We start from the raw sequence: 20,308 nt of genomic DNA on the forward strand, positions 1-20,308 counted from the left end.
TTGGGAGAATATGAGAGCTGGGAGGAGCTGAAAGTGGCTCCGCTCATCCCTTCTCCCCGCACCAGAGTGCGTTTGTCTGTCCGCACGCAGGAGAGCGTGGAGGGCGCACGGGCTCCTGATCCTGGTGTGATGGTAAACCTGCAGAGCCTCCGTTATCTCACTCTGACAATGACACCTGGAGCTGCACGACGCAGGGAAAGCTGTCCTGCAGCGTGAAGGAGCGGAGAGGACACGCCGAGCCTGCTGAGGCGCTGAAAGGAAGGACGAGGTGAGAATTGCGCGCCTCTCATGCGCAGAGCTGCAGCTGCGCGCAGCCTGAGGGGGTCTAATGCCCCCAACCTGATGGATAACAGCACACTGAGATAAGAACAGATTTAAAAATTAAACACATTATCACATTATTTACAACATTTAGAAGAACACAGTAAGAGCTGAAAAAAGACACAACAGCAACAAAAACAATGGGATCCAAAACTTTCCAGGCAGTAAAAATGTGAAAATTTTCATTAAACCCAACAATAAAACGATTTGATTTTACTAGACATGTGTTTGGGTGAAATTTAAGGTTAACAAAAATATTTGAACTCAGGCTTGTTTATTTTAGGAAAAACTAATTTATTCTATAACATAATATTAATGCTGTTTTTTTGTAGCTCCAATTGTAAATATCATAACAGGAAATATTGTGTTCAACAACATGAAAATCAATCATTTTTTCATTTGCAACTTTTGTGTTACTTTCCTGTACTCCAAAAAAAAGTAACAACGTTTTTTTCCCTCACAGGATAAAGTACATTATATTTATTTAAATGATAAGATTCTCATTCCAAGGATGCAGATCACAAATAAACCACTTTTCTTTGTTTCAACATTTTAATTTCTTTCTTTTTCAGTGACCAGTAAACAAACTTTTCCTTTGACTCTTTACGGAGGCTTCCTGTTGTCTTGTTAGGTCGTTCTTACTGAAGTGTATTTCTGGGAGGATGGGTCAGTTCTAGTCACTGTCTGCTGTACTCGTTGACTTGTTGACCTCCTCATGTTGCTGCAGGTCAGAGACAGCCTTGTTCTCGTATCACAACTGATTCTCCGTGGTCACACCACTGCTGATGTATTGATTGTGTCCATTCTTATCTCCTATAGTTCTTTAGCATCCATTAATTGATAAAATATTAGGTTTTTTGTGTGTTGAAGAATTTGAGAAACACTTTTCAACATCCTCTCAACATCAGCATCTGAATCTTTTAAGCAAAGGAAAAGGCTTCACATATGTGGGCCCCGTTTCTCTGGATGGTTGCTGTTTTGATCAGTGCTTCAGCGGTTGAACCTTTTCATCTGCTTTGCTCTGTTTGCAGTGAAGACCTGCTGCTTCTTGTCATGTCCCTGTGGATGATCCTTCCCGTCAGCCTGCCTGTCTTTACCATCACAGGAATATGGGTTGTGTGAGTAAAAAACCCGGACCATCAGCACTTTTTTTGTTGGTGTGAAATCTGTGAAAAATCCTAAGACAAAAAAAAAAAAAAAAAAAAAAGTTTTAATTTGTGAGTAAAAAAAAAAATTCAGTCTTTTAAAAATAATTACAAAGCATTTTAAATGTCTTTTTTAAGGATATGCTACTTAACTTCGGTGTGCTGCTCTTATAACCCCATTGAAAACGTTAACTTGCTTGTAATTTTGTTTGTTTTTGGCACATCAAAAAGTTCTAAATGCAAAGATTGAATTTAGGAAAATACCCTGTTACTGTCTGTGGGGAGCCGGTTTAGCTCGTGCTGGTTTGCGGCGCCTTCCGTCTGTGAAACCAGGGTTTTTCTTTAGAAATCATTATTCAGTTTAAATTTTAAAGTTTTGCTTCAGGAATTGTATGTGACTTTATGCACGATTCTCTGACAGAGTTGGGCTGAAATTACTGGAAAGATGAAGATATTTTTTGAAGCATTTTTAAAAACCTCCTCCACTGATCAGAATGGACCAGAAAGGTTAAATATTTCCATTAAATCCTAAATTACTTGAAAATCTTTTGTTCATGTGTCTGTCTCTGTGATGTGGTGTAGTGGTTAGCACTCTCACCTAATTACAAAGAGATACTGGTTCAAATCCCAGCGGAATGTTTCTGTGTGGACTTTGCATGTTCTCTTTGTGCGTTTGTGGGGCGTTTTTCTGGACACTCCTGCTTCCTCTCACAGTCCAAACTCATTCTTCATAGGTTAATTGACCCGTCGGGTGTGAATGTGTGTAAGTGGTTTAACTGGCAAACCATCTAGGCTGTGCCCTACCTTTCCCCTTAATTTCGACATTACAAATAATTGTCATCTAATAACCTAAGTAGAGTTGGGACAGGTTGGTCTTTGGATGGGGGACTGTTTGGATCTAATAGGGGCTGTAAGCTCATGCAAACACATTTCAGTGTTCCTATGGGGCTATCCAAAATCTGGGTACATGCAGAAAGTTGGGTCAGAAGCAGCATCCATTACAGAAAAAATGGTTTGCTATTGTGACCCCTGAAGAAAAGAGAGTAAATCAAAAGGTAGAAAAGAGTGAAAATGTGACATTCATACTTTTATTTCACTTGTAAAAGGGTCTTATGGCTCTGACAGTGTGACAATGGACAGAAAAGGCTTTGTGCATGACTTGAAACCTCCAAATGTTTGTCCGTTCACATGTGAAAAAATCAACGGTTTCCACCACAAGGTCCTCAGGTTGTTTATAATAATCAAATTCCTTCTAACTATCGTTTTGATGAAGAAGTGCAGGCTGAATGGAAAGTAGCACACAGTCCTCTGCTGCTTCCACATCTTCATCCGTGTCAACTATTGAGATTTTTCAGACTCACTTTAGACTCTCCTTCATGACTCAAATTGCAGAATATCGATGTGTCCTGCAATATCTGAGCAAAGCTCGTGTTGGTAAAACATGTCCTTTTTTGGAAGGACAGAAAAAATATTTATGTTTATTCAGGGACAGTGTAGGAGACTTGTGTGTGTGTGTGTGTGTCTGTGTGTGTGTGTGTGTGTGTGTGTGTGTGTGGGCCTGGATTTGACAACCCCACCCCTCCCAGACCATCATCAAGTGAAGCTTTTTCTTAAACTGTTTAGAAAAGAACCTTACAGCTGACTTTTGTCTCTGTAAACAGTTTCAGAAGTTTTTTGATTTAAAAAAAATATATTTTAAAAGTTATGTTTGTGTTAAACACAGTATTATTTCACTTTTCACTATTAACGCAGTAGTACCACACATTACAAATACATTTTATACTGGGAAATGGTCTTAATGGTTAGCCATAAAAAGACAGAGTGTTCAATGTTTCCAATAATAAAAAAAAAACACAGAGACAAATGAAAACTTATTTAACCTTTGAGCCCTTTTGATGGAAATCGGCATTAAACCCCTTCTGCTCCAAAATTACCTTAATTTAGCATTAAGCAAAAACACAACAGATTATTTTTTAAACTGGAAATTATTCCAGGCGTCAAGGGGTTAAAACCCAACACCCCTCCCCCATAAATAAGACTACTGTAAAACGCACATCGTCACTTTCACACTGAATGCTGGTCCATTTTGTGTTATTTTATTCTATTTCACTCATTTAATTTTGTATTGATCTTATTTCTTGCTATTTTTTATTCTTGGACTGTTATTTTATTGCTTTTTTATTATTTTTGCTGCTTCTTTGCACTGTCATGCTAGTGAGAAACAACATCTCGTCTCACCTGTGTATTTCTCTGCAAATACTATATGTGGAATGACAAACAGAATCTTGAATCTTGAAGAAGAGGCTAGTTTAAATCTAAGGTGGGTTCATGAGGTTGCATGTTTTCCCCTGCAGCACTTGAGTAACGTTTATAGTCTTTCTTCCACTTTCGGCTTCTCCCATCAGGGGTCGCCACAGCAAACATGTCGCATGGTAAATTTGGCAATGTTTTACACCGGATGCCCTTCCTGACGCAACCTTCTCAAACCGGGCTTTGAACCGGCAGAGGTAGAGAAGGGAACAGGGAGCAGCCCGGAGTCGAACCCTGGTTTCACGGATGGAAGGCGCCGCAAACCAGCACGAGCTAAACTGGCTCCCACAGTAATGTTTATAGTCTTTGCAGATCTTTAAATATTGGACTAACAGACATAGTTTGCAGTCTTAAAATCTGTCCCAAAAAGTAATGGATGAACATTTGTGATCGCATGAAGCAGTGTCAAATGCAAAGAAGCCTTAAAGGAAACCTGGGGGGGATGTAGGTGTGATGATCATAAAATAAGATCCAGAGTGATTCATGAATCCATCTATTTTCAGTTCTGGCTAAGACCCAACAGGTCACCAGGTTGTTCAGGGCTACACACTCACATACTGTACACACCGAGGGACAATTTAGAGATATCAGTTGACCTCTGCAGCATCGTTTTGGATCATAGGAGGAGGGATGTCCAGAGCAAACCCACGCATGCACAAGGAGGACATGCAAACTCCACACAGAACAAACCCAGCTCGGATTTGAACCAGGGCCTTCTTCTTATGAGACAACAGTGCTAACCGCTGCACCACTGTGCATGTCCTGCACTTGCAGGATGCTGCTCAGAAATCTGTTTTCAGTGTGTCATCCCTGCATGTCTCGTTATCAGAGTATGATTATTAGTATTTATTAGTATTTTTTTAAATTGCTAATTAGACTCATGACTGAAGGAGTGATGGATTATAACCCTGCCGCTTTCTGGACTGCTGTCTGTTCATTGGAAAAAGGTTTTAAACTCCTTAACTCCTAAACAAATCAGCTTATATCTTGCTATTTTTTAGATAATTAATTGCCATTACTAGGTGATTGGTTTTCTCAGAAAGTTGAATGTTTAAAAAAAAAACTCCCCTGAAGAACTGACAAAGCCCATTTATGCCATTTCTCTAAGTTTCTCTGTGGTCTTCTTCCCCATTTAATTCTGATTGATAGAAAGGTGCAAAAACTGAATCATGTCGGGAGAAAGGTCAAAGACTTCAGGAAATACATTGGAAATTATTTCTACTGTGTGGTTGGAAATTCTTCATGAACATTAGCTCAATTTTGAATCAGAGAAATATATGAAAAATTATGCTGAAATGGGACATAAAAACGGAGCTGGTTACTACACAAATCGTGTGTAAGAAGACAAAAAGTCAGAGAATCATCAAACCTAAGAGGATTTTTGGTCTTTTTAACATGCTCTTGTGACATATAAAGAAAATTAAGCTTAAAATAGCATTTCTGGGTATTTATTATTCAAATGTGAATCAGGAGCAGATAAAAAATGCCCTTTTTAAAAAAGAGCTTATTGGTGACGTAGAAAATCCCCTGGGGGGCCACAAGCTTCCTGCTCTGCTCCATTCTGATCCGTCCACTTTTGAGACAAATAGACTCATGAACATCTTTGTTTTATCTCGTCTGAGCTGGAATCTGCCTCAAAGGTGTACGACTGCATGTCTCAGATATTTCTCGCCATTTTTATTTCACTACTATGTTAGCTTGGGGTGTGAGAGGCTGTAAGCTGGCAGCATGTATACAGATAGCTTAGTAATGGGTGACAGGAATGGGGGCAGGGTTACTCTGCTGCTGGTTCTTACCAAAAAGTTCTGTTTTGGTTTCATCTGACCATAGGATATTCTCCCAATCCTCTTCTAAATTCTGTGAGAACACCATCATGCCCCAGAGGACTGTCTGCTGTTACCCCAACAACAAACCGTGGATTACAAGTGACCTGAAGGCCCTTTTGAATGAGAAGAAGAGGGCCTTCAGGTCGGGTGACAAGGAGTGGCTGAAAAGGGTGCAGCACCAGCTGAGAGACAAGTTGAGGGAATGTAAAGGCCCGTACACACCGGGACGAATATTCGCCAGCCGTTATTCGCCGGCGTTTTTCAACACGTTTTTTGTGTTCACACCCAGGTGATTTTCGCTGACGATGAGCCGAGCGAACATGCAATTTCATTCCCTGACATTAGATGGCGCTTAATGTAAAACAGAAATACTCCTGTACACAAGGTGGCGCTGCGCAACTTTACGCTTCTTAAAGTCGCTTTTCACTCAGAAGAAGAGAGCAAGTATTTACGCGATCGTCAGAATCAAACAAAGAAAACATGAACATTTCAAGCACCAGTAGCTCCAGTTCCAGCGATGAAGAAATTATTGTTCTGTTGAATGATGAAAGACGCCAGAAAAGACACCGATTTTGGGTACATCCCATAGTTACGAGAAGAGAAGAACATGGGGAGTTTTATCGACTGGTGCAAGAGCTGAAAATGTAACATGAGCATTTGGGGGATATTTTAGAATGTCCGTCATTATTTCTTCGCGGCAGTGTAGATGCTGCTTGATGTCTATCTTCTTCGCTGGTATGTGTGCTCAGAAAGGCAGTTTTGTGTTTGAGCGCCCCCAAGTTGGGTTTTACTGTAACTTCAGAAGCTCCAGACACGTGTGGAAAAGCACCATTCTCATTGGTCGTAGTTTTTGACGCGGTGCGTCAAACCAAAAAAACGAACCCGAGGCGGTTTTTAAAAAGTAATGCTTTGACGCGTGGCGTTTTTTCGCATCGGTGTGCACACTCACATTGGTGCCCTTTGTTTAGTCACGAGGCATTAAACGTCGGCGAATATTGCGCGCCAAATTCGTCCCGGTGTGTACGGGCCTTAAGAATACCTACAACGGAAAGCTGGAGGCAAAACATCAGCAAAACAACATGAGAAAGGTGTGGTCTGGGATGAAAAGGATTACTGGATGTGGGGGGAGAAGCAGATTGTGTGAGGGCGACAAAGAAAGAGCTAACGACTTGAACATCTTCTTCAATAGATTTAGCTCTCCTACTGCCCAGGTCCACCCCACCCCTCCTCCGGCCTCTTCACAACCCCCCACCCCTCATTATGCACCCCCCCCCCCCCCTCAACCCCCCTCTCCCTCATCTTCCTTTTGCCTACCTGACCAGACTGAAACCACCCCCGACCTTGCACCAACTGTGACTGTGACTGTGACGACCAGGTGAGGAGACAGCTGAAAAAAATTAACCAACCAAAGGCTCCTGGCCCAGACGGCATCGGCCCCAAGATACTGAAGTCCTGTGCCGCCCAGCTATCCACAGTTTTCCAGCGCCTCTTTAACCTGAGCCTCAGTCTGATGAAGGTGGCGGCCACCTGGAAAACCGCATGTCTGGTGCCCCAAGAAGACTGCACCCTCTGGACCTAGTGATTACCGTCCTGTTGCCCTCACGTCCCATGCAGCTAAAGGGCTGGAAAGGATTTTGTTGTCTCACCTGAGACCTCTGGTGAAGCCATCTCTGGACCCACTTCAGTTTGCCTACCAGCCACGCCTGGGGGTGGAGGATGCTGTTATTTACCTGCTGCAATGTGCTTACTCTCACCTGGATGGAGGGGAGGACACTGTGAGGGTCACATTCTTTGATTTCTCCAGTGCTTTCAACACCATCCAGCCCTGGTTACTGGGTGAGAAGCTGCAGCAGATGGGTGTGGACGGCGCCTTGGTCTCTTGGATCATTGACTACTTGTCAGACAGGCCGCAGTTTGTCCGGTTGGGCGGTGTCCTGTCTGACGTGGTGACAAGGAGTGTGGGGGCCCCACAGGGAACTGTGGTCTCTCCCTTCCTGTTCACTTTATACACCAGTGACTTCCAGTACAACTCAGAGTCTTGCAATCTTCAGAAGTTCTCTGATGACTCTGCTGTTGTTGGCTGCATTAGTGGTGGACGGGAGGAGGAGTACGGGGATCTTGTGGATAAATTCGTGAGATGGCCTGGACTGGAGCAAACCACCTGCTGCTGAATGTGGAAAAGACCAGAGAGATGGTGGTGGACTTCAGGAAGAAACCACCACCTTCCCAGCCTCTCAGCATCTTGGGCAGAGATGTGGCAGAGGTAGAGGAGTACAAGTACTTGGGAGCAACCATCGACAACAGACTGAGCTGGAAGAGCAACAGCACTGCTGTGTATAAGAAGGCCAGCAGCAGACTCCATTTCCTGAGGAGGCTAAGATCCTTCAACGTGTGCAGCAAGATGCTTGAGATCTTTTACCAGTCTGTTGTGGCCAGCACTCTGTTCTTCTCGGTGGTCTGCTGGGGGGGCAGCATATCTGCTAGGGACAGTAATAGACTTAACAAACTGATCCGAAGAGCTGGCTCCGTAATCGGTTGTAAAATGGACACATTTGAATCTGTGATGGAGAGGAGGACTTTAAATAAGCTTGTATCCATCATGGATAATCCTGAGCATCCTCTCCATCCTGTACTGGATGGTCAGCGGAGCTCCTTCTCCAACAGGCTAAGGCAGCTTCACTGTCACACCAACCGCTTCAGGATATCTTTCATACCTCACTCCATAGTACTCTATAACTTGTCATCCATGTGCAATAGATAGTCATTTATGGTCTGTCTGTTTTTCTCTCCTGATGTGGCACGCAATACAGCTGTTCTTATTCACTGATGTTCCTTTCCGATTGATTGTTCTGGTTCTCTGTTGTCGTCCATTGTGTGTATGTTTGTATCTTGAGTCTAACGCCGACGCTGCAACAACCCAATTTCCCAAGCTGGGATCAATAAAGTATCTTTATCTTATCTTATCTTACTTTCTGGATCACCCAAATGCTCTCCAGCAAACTGTAGACTGGCCTGCACATGTACTGGCTTTAGTAGGGGGACACGTCTGGCACTGCAGGGTTTGAGTCCCTGGCAGCATAGTGTTTTACTGATGGTAGCTTTTGTTACTTTGGTCCCAGCTCTCTGCAGGTCATTCAGTAGGTCCCCCGTGTGGTTCTGAGATTTCTGCTCACCGTTCTTGTGATCATTTTGACCCCACGGGGTGAGATCTTGTGTGGAGCCTGAGATGGAGGAAGATTATCAGTGGTCTTGTATGTTTTCCATTTTCTAAATATTTTCTCCCACAGTTGATTTCTTCACACCAAGCTGTTTAATTATTGCAGATTCAGTCTTCCCAGCCTGGTGCAGGTCAACAATTTGGTTTCTGGTGTCCTTAGACAGCTCTTTGGTGTTGGCCATAGTGTAGTTTGGAGTGTGACTGTTTGAGGTTGTGGATAGGTGTCTTTTATATAGATAAGCAGTTCAAACAGGTGCCGTTAATACAGGAAACGAGTGGAGGTCAGAGGATCTTCTTACAGAAGAAGTTACAGGTCTGTGAGAGACAGAAATTATGCTAGTTTGTAGTTGACCAAATACTTATTTTCCATCATAATATGCAAATAAATTCTTTAAAAATCAGACAATGTGATTTAAAAAAAAATTAGTTTTGTTTCTAATAGTTGAGGTTTACCTATGATGTAAATTACTGGCCTCTCTCATCTTTCTAAGTGGGAAAACCTGCACAATTCTTTATTCTGCTAAATTCTTTATTCGCCCCACTGTATTGGTGAAGGTGCCATCGGTTGTTTTCTTGTGTATCTGAATGTTTGTTCTTTTGTCTTTTCTTGCAGATACGCTATGGCACTCTATAACCAGCATGTCTGCCCCGTGCAAAACTGGTATGTTTGTTTTTCTGGACTGCCCAATCATGCAGGACGACGATCGCAACGTCACATTTCAAGTTGATAATTTGGGGAACAAACACAATCACCCTCTGTGCATTTTTTTGGTGGCACCTTGAAGATGGTTATTTGTAGAAATTGCTTTCACACAGCAATAAAGACCACATTTTTTTAAAGTAAGTAAAAAATGACAATGATATGATATATAAAATTATATTTTATTCAGGAGCAAATGGAGATAAAATATCCAATTGTTTTTTTTTATCACAAAGGAGATATTTCTCTAGGTTTAAGTATTTTTTTTTCATTTTTAAAAGCAATAAAAAACATTAAATTAGATATCCTGATTATTTTTTAATAAATGAAGGCTAATGACTACCCCCTTCATATGACAATACAAGTTAAAGACCCACTCAAGTCATCTTTTGATCTGTTTTCAAAGTGTTCCCTTTTTAGCCATTTTAGCCAAAATAAAAAATAACTCGGAGGTTGAACAGTAAGGGGCAACAGAGTCCAGAGTCCTGGGGACAGCCGGGAGACCTTACTGTCCGGCGAACGGCGTCTGGCCAGCAAACGGCTGGTTGGTCTAGCTCGAACTCTGGGACAGGCTGAGATGCTTCCGGCACCTCTCCGGAAGCAGGGATGAGTTGGGGAGCATTTAGCACCCCCAGGAGGCAGGGAGGGACAGTGTGTATCTGGCACCCTCCTGTCCAACACCCTCCTGGGAGCAGGGACGGGATGGGGTGCGTCTGGCACCCTCCTGCCCAGCACCCTACTAGGAGCAGGGACGGGATGGGGTGTGTCCGGCACCCTCCTGACAGCAGTGAAGCAGCAGAACCATGTTTCTGCTTAGATCTTGTCATAGTTCCTAAGTAATTTGCAACCAAATTGATTTAGCCTCTGTCTAATCCTGTTCTCTGCATCCTCTTCACTCTTCCACATCCATGAACCTCTTTGGTCTTCCTCTTTCCTGGTAGCTCCAACCTTCGCATCCTTTTACCAACATTATCACTTTTCCTTTCAACGTGTCCAAACCAACTCAATCTGCTTCCCTCTATTAGTCACCAAAACATCTGCCATGATCTGTTCCTCCGACAGATTCATTCCTGATCCTCTACCTCTTTGTCACTCCCAAAGAAATCATCAACATCTTCTTCATTTTTTGCTACCTCCAGGTCTGCCTTCTGTCTTTTCCTTAAGCTACAGACACACTGGGCATGTGTCGTGCATTCAAGAACGCACCCATAGTTTATGGGGTTCACACTGGACCTGCAGAGCGGGGCCTCTTCTTCTTCTTTTTTCTCCTGCTTAGTAGTCCATGGCCGCCACCTACAGTTACAAGAGCCTGGTGTGAAATGTCAGAGCAGTGCAAATTTCTTAAATCTTGCTGCAGGCTTTTTCTTTCACAGCTCTATTCTGATCTTGGAAAAGAGTGTCATAGTTTTCCAGCCGGACACAAATGGCAATTATTCATTTCTCCTTTATGATAATGAATTCAAATGGTTGGGGCTTCTGTGAATTAAAAGGGATGCCATCAATACGTCCCTACCAAATTCCAGGCCTTGATTGGTCAAAGTTCAACCTTGTTTAACTGTCAACTCACATTCAATGACTGCACGTTTTGTACCTGGAGCCCAAAAATGGTTGTAAAAACTTTTCCTAGCCATGCATGAACGTAAGAGTTTTGAACGCGGAAACCTGAGACATACGCATGTTTACTTTTTATTGGAAGTGGCTGTTTGGACGTGCGTTGCCGAGGGCGGTGTGAACGTAGCTTCTGAGTCCCTGAGCCAACAACATGGCTACTCTCCCCACAGTCTTCCTTTTCTAATTCCAGCCTCTTGTCCTCTGCTCTACCTGGTGTTTTTAAAGGCTAAACTCAGTTTAGAAATTAAAACAAAAGAAATTTTAGCAATATTTGCAATCTTGTCCATTTTTGTAAAATTCTTTTCAGGCTGAGAAAATGTGTTTTAAGCAAAACATTTAGTCTGCTCCAACTGAAAGTTTTTCTTTTCCAAAACCGAGCCATTTATTTTTATTGGTGTTCGGAAAGGACAACCAAGTTTGGAAGTGTAAAAAAAAATAGCAATATTACCTAACTTGTCCTTTTTAAAGTTTTCAGGCTGCGAAATGCATTTTATTAAGCACAACATTTGATTTTGATTTATTGATTTATTTCAAGCATTGTAGTCAAAGCAATAAAAAAATTACACATATTTATCAAACTCATTACAGAAATGTTGAAATGCATAGTTCAAAAAGACAAAAAACAAAAAAGTCACTTAGATCACATTTGCTTAATTAAATATAGAGAAAATTAACTAAAATTAAGTAGAGCTTGATTTATTGCTTGAAAAGGAGTGGAAAGAAGCAAGCTTATATAATCCCACCCGTATTCATTCTACACTAGGCAGTCCTCTATCTTCCTCACCACCAGAGTCCTCTTCATATTAGAGATTTTTTTTTAATACGTTTAACGGAAAACAATTTAAATTAAAAGTAAAGGGACATTTTAAATGTTTAAATCTTTGTAATTGTAATATATTTAAAATGCCAATAGAAAATAATTAAATAATAAAAGTTTTATTGGTTACAGAATTAAAAAATGTAAAAGATCAGCCTCAGGTTGTTGTGTTTTTTTTTTTAGCATGTAGTGAACAATGTTAAAGGTTGGGGGGGGTAAAAGTAAGGAGTTAGAAAGATTCTTACTTTAAAGTCCCACTCACATTTTTTGATCTATTATCAAAGCGTTCCAACTGGTCCTTTAATTATTATAATGCTATTTTGCCAAAATAAATAAACCTGTGTCCTTTTTTGGGACAAATTTTCTGCAGAGCGGCTAGAGGTAAAATTTTTTAACCCTTGTGCTATCCTGGGAATTTTACCTTGATTTTTTCCCAAAGTTTAAATAAAAATAATGTTTCCATTTTTCAATTATTAGACGTTGATTCTTGACATAAACAGGGTAATTTATTAGGTAATTTGGGGTAGAAATTCCCTAAATTAACATTCTTATATTCTTAAAAAAACGTTTACTATGGTAGAAAAAAAAATATTTTTTTTTCTCTCTACAAGTGTTACTTTACGCATGACCATGATCTTTGTTGAAAAAAACCCCACTGAAAATTGTGTTTTGTTTTTTTCCCCCCAACAAAGATCATGGTCATGCGTAACCCTTGTGCTATCCTAGGCACTTTAACATTGGGAGTTGGGTCATCTAGACCCACTAGACAGTGCGCTGAACCTTTTTTCTTCAATGATTTGTGATCTTCACTGGTGTCCATGTATTACATGAAATCTTTCCACCTTTATCCACCTTTGTCATGGTAGAGAGAACACTTCAATGCAAGGGTGGGGTCATCTAAGATAGCACAAGAGTTAAACACAAGGGTTGTTTGTGCTAAAAAAACGTCCACACTTTAGATGAGGTGCTGCAAAACAATTAATAAACTATTAACAAAGTTAATTAATACATTTGTAAAGCTTATAAGCAGTTTAGTAATATGGATTTAGAAGACATTGGTCTGACTTTAGATGTTAATAAATCTTATTAACACTTTCAGGTATCTGCAAGACATCTATAATGCTAATAAATATCTTACTAGCATCTGACACATTAATTAAGCCTATTAATTTGTTAAGCTAGTTAATAAAACTTATTAAGCTTATGAACACTTAGGCTTGTGTGAGACATCTATAATGCTAATAAATATCTTACTAGAACCCCAAACAATAATAATACTTCTTAATTTGTTAACAAAGGTTGTTAATAAATCTTATTAAGCTTATTAACACTGACAAATTTGTAAGGCACCTATAATATCAGTAAATGCATCATTAACATCTTGAAAACATCCTAATAATAATGCTTGTAAATGTGTTAACTAAGTAATTTAATAAACCTTATTAGACTTATTGTACTAATGAATGTCTTACTAACACCCTATAAATTCATTTATAATGCTTGTTAATGTGTTAACAAAGCTTGTTAAGGAATCTTAATATAAAGTGTTACCACCTATGATAACAAAATATACAGTAAAAAAAAAATCACATTTGATTATCTGATTTCTAAAGAATTTTTTTGTAAATTATGGTAGGAAAAAAAGTGTTTGGTCAATAGGACAAGTTTCACTCAATACTTTGTTATATACCCTTTGTTGGCAGTAACACCACTCAAATGCTTTCTGTAAGTCTTCACAAAGTTTTCATAAACTGTTGCTGGTATTTTGGCCCATTCCTTCATTCAGATCTCCTCTAAAGCAGTGGTGTTTGGGGGCTGTCACTGGGCAACACGTACTTTCAACTCCATCTGAAGATTTTCTATGGGGTTGAGACCTGGAAACTGGCTAGGCCACTCCAGGACTTTAAAAGGCTTCTTATGAAGCCACTCCTTCGTTACCTGGTCAGTGTGTTTGGGATCGTTGTCATGCTGAAAGACCAGCCATCTTCAATGTTCTTGCTGATGGAAGGAGGTTTTCATTCAAAATCTGTTGATACAGGGTCCCATTCATTTATTTTACACAGATCACTCATCCTGATCCCTTTTGGTGGCTGACTAAACACTTTTTTCGCCACTGTACTTTCTTAGTATAAACAAATACTCAGAAATGCATTTTTAATCTTTTTTTTTAACATATACCCCTATCATCAGAAAAATCAAGAACATGTTAAAAAACATTTTCATTGGAGTGGGTCTTAAAACCCAGTTTAATCTATATTTTCTCTGTGACTGTTGTGAAGCCATATTGATTGTTTCTGTCCTCCTAAACTGATGTCAGAAGATGCAAAGGTCAGTATCTGTCATGATATAAGGGGACAAAAGGTTTAAACCTCTATCAATAGATCAACTTGTTTAGCTGTTTTTCAGATTTTCCAAAAATGGGTCATGAAAGAAACTTTGACGAGCTCCAGTAACCAATAAATGTAGGGCTTTTAAAGTCTCAGTAAATAGCTTTAGATTAAAAACAGTATAAGTATACTCAACAGACTCAGAAAGTTTTGATGTTTTTTACTTTTTTTTCTTTATTTGCATAAAGGGATGCTTAACCACTAACAGAGCCTTACACGTTTACTTACATAAGTTGTTCTTCTTCATGAAAAATTCATGTTTAGGTCTTTGAAGTTAAAGAAAAGCAGGAACTGAGATAAGAAGTACTTCTTAAACTTCTGTCCACTATTAGATAACTAAGTTCCAGTGTGCCTAATCAAGCCAACGTGAGTGAGTATGTGAAGATAACATCTGCACATGTGCATACATGTGCTTTGAAGTGTGAGCATTTGTGTGTTTTCAGGCTGTATAATGAATCCTGTGTGGAGCCTCTTCCACTGCAGAGAAGTCCTGTGCTGTGCTGCACTCTGGATAATGTGCCGCTCATCAGGTCAGTGTGCAGCCTCTGCAGGTGTGACAGTTTGACCTCAGTAATAAACGTGCAAAGTGTTTTAAACTCATGGTAGGTCTGGTTCATGTTGGTCTGAAGTCTGCAGACTGTCAGGGGTTTTTAAAATCTGCAGAGCTGATCCAATCCACAGTGTGAACTTCTGACATCATTCCAGTCTGCATTTTATTTCATTTATCTAAGAAATGTCAGGGGATTAAAGACAAATAACAAGTTAATTAACTGTAACACAGTTTTTTGGGAATTCAAGCTTATTTTCGTGATATCAACAAGTATTGTGAATTAGCATTTAGTGTAAACAGGACTTTACAGCATCTTACCAAAAATGATGTCCACTAGAGTAATGTAAAGTTCACTTTAATAAAACTAAATGTGCCACTGAGTTTCAGCAAAGCTGAGAGTCAAAATGTATGATGAATATTTGTGGTCAAAGTTGTTTCAAAAAATAACACAAAATGAAATTCAGGCAAGCATCAGCGATTAAAGTTAAATAATTAAAAATGTAGAAAGCAAAACCAGATCTTAACAAGAGAGGAGCTTCTGTAGTTTAGTAAATCCTCATGGAATGAAAGGATCTTTAGATTTAAGCTGCTTTTTGTGTTGAAACTGCAAAATAAACAATTTGTGTTAAAAACTGTTTTCAAAAGAGTTCAATTTGAACTTATTGCACTTCAGTCCACCAAAATAGTCAGCATTAAACCTTTTCTGTCTGTTTCATGTGCAGTAAATGTGGGACTCTTCCACCTGAAAGCTGCTTCTTCAGCCTGGTCTGCAGCACAGGATCATTCATGGGTAAGTGTCAGTATGAGCTTTTCCTTAAAGGTGTTCCTTGCAGGAATGCATTAAGGAGGTTTAGCAGCAGAAACTTCACTGAACTGGATTTTGTGCAGTCAAAACCTCAGGCTTGTTTTTCCAGCTGCAGAGACTCCTGCCAAGTCTCCACTTCCCAGAATTCCCTGCCAGGCGCTGTTTTACCTCACAGTCTGAGAGAAAAAATCTCTTCCATACCATGAAAAGGACATGTCCTTTTTATTTTGTTAATGCAACCCACAAGCATTCCAGACAAGCAGCCTGCCCTCTGTTCTGCTGTGTCCTAAAACAGCTTAAATCTTGCGTTTAGGGTGGTCTCCTCAGGATTCAGGACCGTGTGCTTCTTGATTTTTGGCTCCATTTGTTTTATAAATATTTGTGAGGATATTTACCTTCTAGGAAATAGGATTTCAAAGGAAAGGCATGCCAGGCTTTTTAAAGGGGTATGTTTTCCAGGAATGAGTCAGATCTCACACACAGCTCATGTTTGAAGCTTCTGCAAGCAAAATTGAACAAAACTGACCTTGGAGGCCAAACATGCAGACCTGCAGAGTTCCTGGTAAAAAGAGCTTGTGCCACTTGGATCGGGGGATTGAGTCCTTTTGGACAGTTTTGCTGCAGAACAGAAACTCTGAATTAGTATTTTTTTTTAATTTTTGACTGAAGTTGACACCATTCAATTTGATGACACACATGCAAATTTGGTTAAAAAAATGAACAAGAAGAAAAAAAATAGGTTTATTTAATGTAGATAATAATAGGTGTTAAATTTAGAGCAAACTAAGAAACATCTTGGATTAAAAATAATAGTAGTAATAATAAAAAATTGAAAAAATTAATTTGAGAAATGAAAAAATGTCCATGTTGTAGTATGGAGTGGGACGGATAAAACACAGTTGAGATTTTTTTAAAAAGTACCAGTGAATAAAATGTAAACAGGAGTTATACTGTTTATTAACAGGAAAAAATACATATTTCTATGTTACTGGTTATTGTGATTAACTAAAAAACATTTTTCAAAATGCTGATTTGATTGACTGATTTTCTTTTATTTTCAAACCCCAAAAAATAAACATGATAAACAGAAAGCGATCTAATGTTTGAAAAAGAGAGATTAGAAAAATCTTATTAACTCCCACCCAAAAGCTTTTTATATTTTATGCCTAAATTTATTCATATTAATCATGATTCACAAACACACAAGAGTTAAAGGGAAAAAGGAAGTAAGGTATTTGCTGATGTGAGACAAACCTGCTGCCCATTTTACATGAACTGACCACACTTTTTTAATCCAAGTCCTGAAAAAAATGACCAGTAAAAAAGCCAGAGATCATCAATGCAGACCATTATTATTGCTGAATCTAAGAAAGGTTGGATTTGCTAAAGTAACAGCTAGAAGGTCAAACTCTACCCTCGTAAAGTGAATACTCAACTGTACACAAAGTCGTTTTTTTTTAAATTACATCCAGAATTTGAGAATGGAAAGGATGGAACCAGCAGAGCTGAATTCAACCCCTCTGAAGACCACTGGGACCATTTTGGATGCGATGGCGATCGCACAGTAACTGAGCCAACCATGTTAACAGTGTCACTAAACATGACACTGTTTACTGTTTTCACCATTGACTGTATATGCAAGCTGGACAGAGTGACTCCTCCCCCCTTGTGTTTCAAACAGGAAATACCCAGACAACATAGTCCCATAGACTTCTCTATAGAAGTCTATGGGACCATCTCAGACCAATCCCTGCTTTCTGATGTCATCTGGCTTCAACATTTTCATGAAAAAAGGGACTGAATTGATTTTTACTTGGTTGGAGCTAGAAGTAAACCATTTTCTATGGGTGACATCACACTCAATTGGTCCAGTTCTCATTTACAGTCAATGCTTTCTATACTCTACCGAGGTTCCAGCTTATCAAATATACTGTAAATGTTGAGGTACCTTTTCTCACTGAGTTACAACAGTGGACATTATTACTCCATGAGGACATAATGGATGTGGTGACTCTACCAGTCTATCAAATCCAGTATTTTGTTTAAAAATGCATACAGGAAGCTAAAGGCACAGAGGAGCATTTACCACCACCATGCCTGACTCTGGCTATGATATCTGTTTCTTAAATGTTGTTTGCATGCGTTTTAGAAATGTTCTCTTTTGTCTCATCAGAAAATTTGTCCAAGTCTTTTGTAGATAATCCAGATGTTTTTGTCAACTGTGAGTCTTTGTTTTCTTTTTTACTCGACAGCTTGTTTCTCTGGGAACTCTCTCATGGATGCATTCAAGTGTAGTATCTTTCTTTCCTTTTCATCATTATTTGTTTTCCAGATTCTCATGTTAGTGACTTTATTTCTACATATTTTCTTGAATTCTTAATGCTTTACTAAAATACTGTTTGGGTAAACTCTGGTTTCTTTTGTTTTTTTTGAGGTGTCCAATCTAATTTAAAGCAGAAACAGTAAAGATGTGGTTCTTTTATGAGAGCAGGAAGATGAATTTAATGTTTAATGTTAATGAGCAGGAGAGAACAGCCTCCACATGTGCCAAAACTAACTGACAGATCTGAAGATGCTGGGGAAAAAAAAGTTTTTTTTGTTCCTTTCTCTGGGCGAAACAATATGTTTTCCTTTTTGTCTGTAGCCAGACATTGAGCTGTAAGAAATAGCTGCAAGCAAGCTCACAGAGGAGATTTCCCCAACATCAAAAACTTCTCCCCATTTTGATTCTGCTCCTATAAACAATACGCTGTTTATATTTCTGATGGGAGTTTGTTTAACTCTGAGGTGTGGCGGGATTAAAGAATAGAAGAATGGTCATAGATCAGAAAGTCCATCCCTCCCTGGACTCACGCTGACCACGTGCGCTGGATCATCAAAAACTGTGCGCTGGCTTCGCTGCTGGACTACCAACGGGAACATCATAACAGTCGCCCTCTGCAGCCTGCAGCCTGATTCAAGGCAGATGTGAACCCCGTCACATGGAAGTGTGGGAGAGCCGTGTGACGCGGCGGTGAAGCTCTGAAGGACCTGCAGGATAAACAGACGCCAGGGATCTGCTCACACAAGATCTGCATCATCATCGCTTCTTTCTGAGCCTGCTGACCCCACAACACAAACAGAGGACTCAGGGTTTCAATGAAAGCCTCATTCCTTGCAAAAAGTAACTTCATGTGCAATAAAACTGCAACAAAAGTGCAGATATGCTGACAGAGAGGAACAAAAACTGGAAAGAGTAATACAAATTTAGGCTCAGGTAGGATTGAAAGGCGTGTCTGGTACTGTGGTCACCAAGATGTAACGCAGAGTAACAGATATGCAGGAAACAGGAAGTTGTGACATATGAAAGTTGTTTCTTAGCTTTTACTTCTAGAACTTGGTAGTGATGCCAGAACTGCACACTGCAATAAGATGTAGCCTGAAAATAGGAAAACAACACCAATTTAAGAAGAAGATCCCTAGAAAGTAGTAAAATTATCTGTCTATGCAGTAAGTCATTTTTACTTAAAAAGAAATCTTATAAAATATCAAAATCTAAAACAAAGAGTTCAAAAAAGCAAGCATTCAAAAAAGAAAAATTAGAGTAAAGCTAAATTTTAGAATCACTTCAAACTGAATATTATACAGCCCAAGAATTATTATTTTTCTGCTAGTTTAAAGCAAAAAGTTTGTATTTTTTGAGTTTTTATTAACCTAATTGTGTTTTATTTTGATAACTGTAAACGAAAAATAGTGTAAGCACTGTAAGAGCATTCCCAGTGGTCTTGTAATTATGATTATGCTGTTTTTAGCCCAAATCAAAATTCCTGTCGTTATCTAGGACATAGATTCTGCAGAGCAGCAGGAGTTCATTAGAAATGCACCTCTGAGTCGTTTGTGGGACTGTTGGCACGGTGAAAGTCCGCCCCCCTCTGTTTACGTGCTCTCCCACTGGCTTTCAGTCCCTCACAACCCCAAACTAACATCACAACAGTGCAACAACAATGGTGTCCAAAATTGCAGTTATCCAGTTGTACAGTATTGATCCAGATTCCAGCTCAGGCGAAGAAAACAAAGACGTTCATGGATCTATTTGTCTGCAAGTGGATTCATCAGAATGGAGCAGAGCAGGGATCTCATGGCCCACCAATAGTAGTTTGTGCATAGCAACTACAATCATTTTCCAAATTTATTTTTTCATCTTCTCCTGATTCACAATGATTTGAATGAAAAAATACTCAGAAATTTTAATCTTTTAATTTTAATCTTTTAGTTTTCTCTCTAATAATTTTAATTTATATGTCCTCCATCAGACAAATGCCACAAGAAGGTGTTAAAAAAACAAACAAACAGCATTTTCATCAGAGTGGGACTTTAAAGATATGATTTAAATGTTCAAAAAATGTTGACAAGTTAGACTGGCATTTCTTTTCATTATTTTGGATTTATGTTCTCAGAATAAGTGCTAGTTTTAGCATTTATGAAGATTTATTAAGATAGACAAACTTGTACTTCGATGGTATTCCCCTTTTCTTTACATTGTTCTAAAATGAGTCACTTCCACCTGTTACACAGGCTACTCTCTAACACCAGTTACATGTACATTTAAATTTAGCAGAAAAAGTGCTTTGCCTTAGAAA

General features: G+C 39.4%; 1 protein-coding gene across 1 annotated transcript in view; it reads left to right on the forward strand.

Moving 5' to 3' along the window:
* Window positions 1-20,308, forward strand: part of LOC101172699 (transmembrane protein 150A) — a 26,230-nt gene continuing 5,922 nt past the window's right edge. The window contains exons 1-5 of the mRNA XM_023949453.1: window positions 1-268; window positions 1,353-1,439; window positions 9,433-9,480; window positions 14,778-14,864; window positions 15,607-15,674. Coding sequence (XP_023805221.1) covers window positions 1,375-1,439; window positions 9,433-9,480; window positions 14,778-14,864; window positions 15,607-15,674 — 268 coding nt within the window. The 5' untranslated portion in view covers window positions 1-268; window positions 1,353-1,374. The remainder of the gene's footprint in view (window positions 269-1,352; window positions 1,440-9,432; window positions 9,481-14,777; window positions 14,865-15,606; window positions 15,675-20,308) is intronic.

Source organism: Oryzias latipes, chromosome 19 (assembly GCF_002234675.1).
Source record: "Oryzias latipes chromosome 19, ASM223467v1".
Classification (NCBI taxonomy): domain Eukaryota; kingdom Metazoa; phylum Chordata; class Actinopteri; order Beloniformes; family Adrianichthyidae; genus Oryzias; species Oryzias latipes.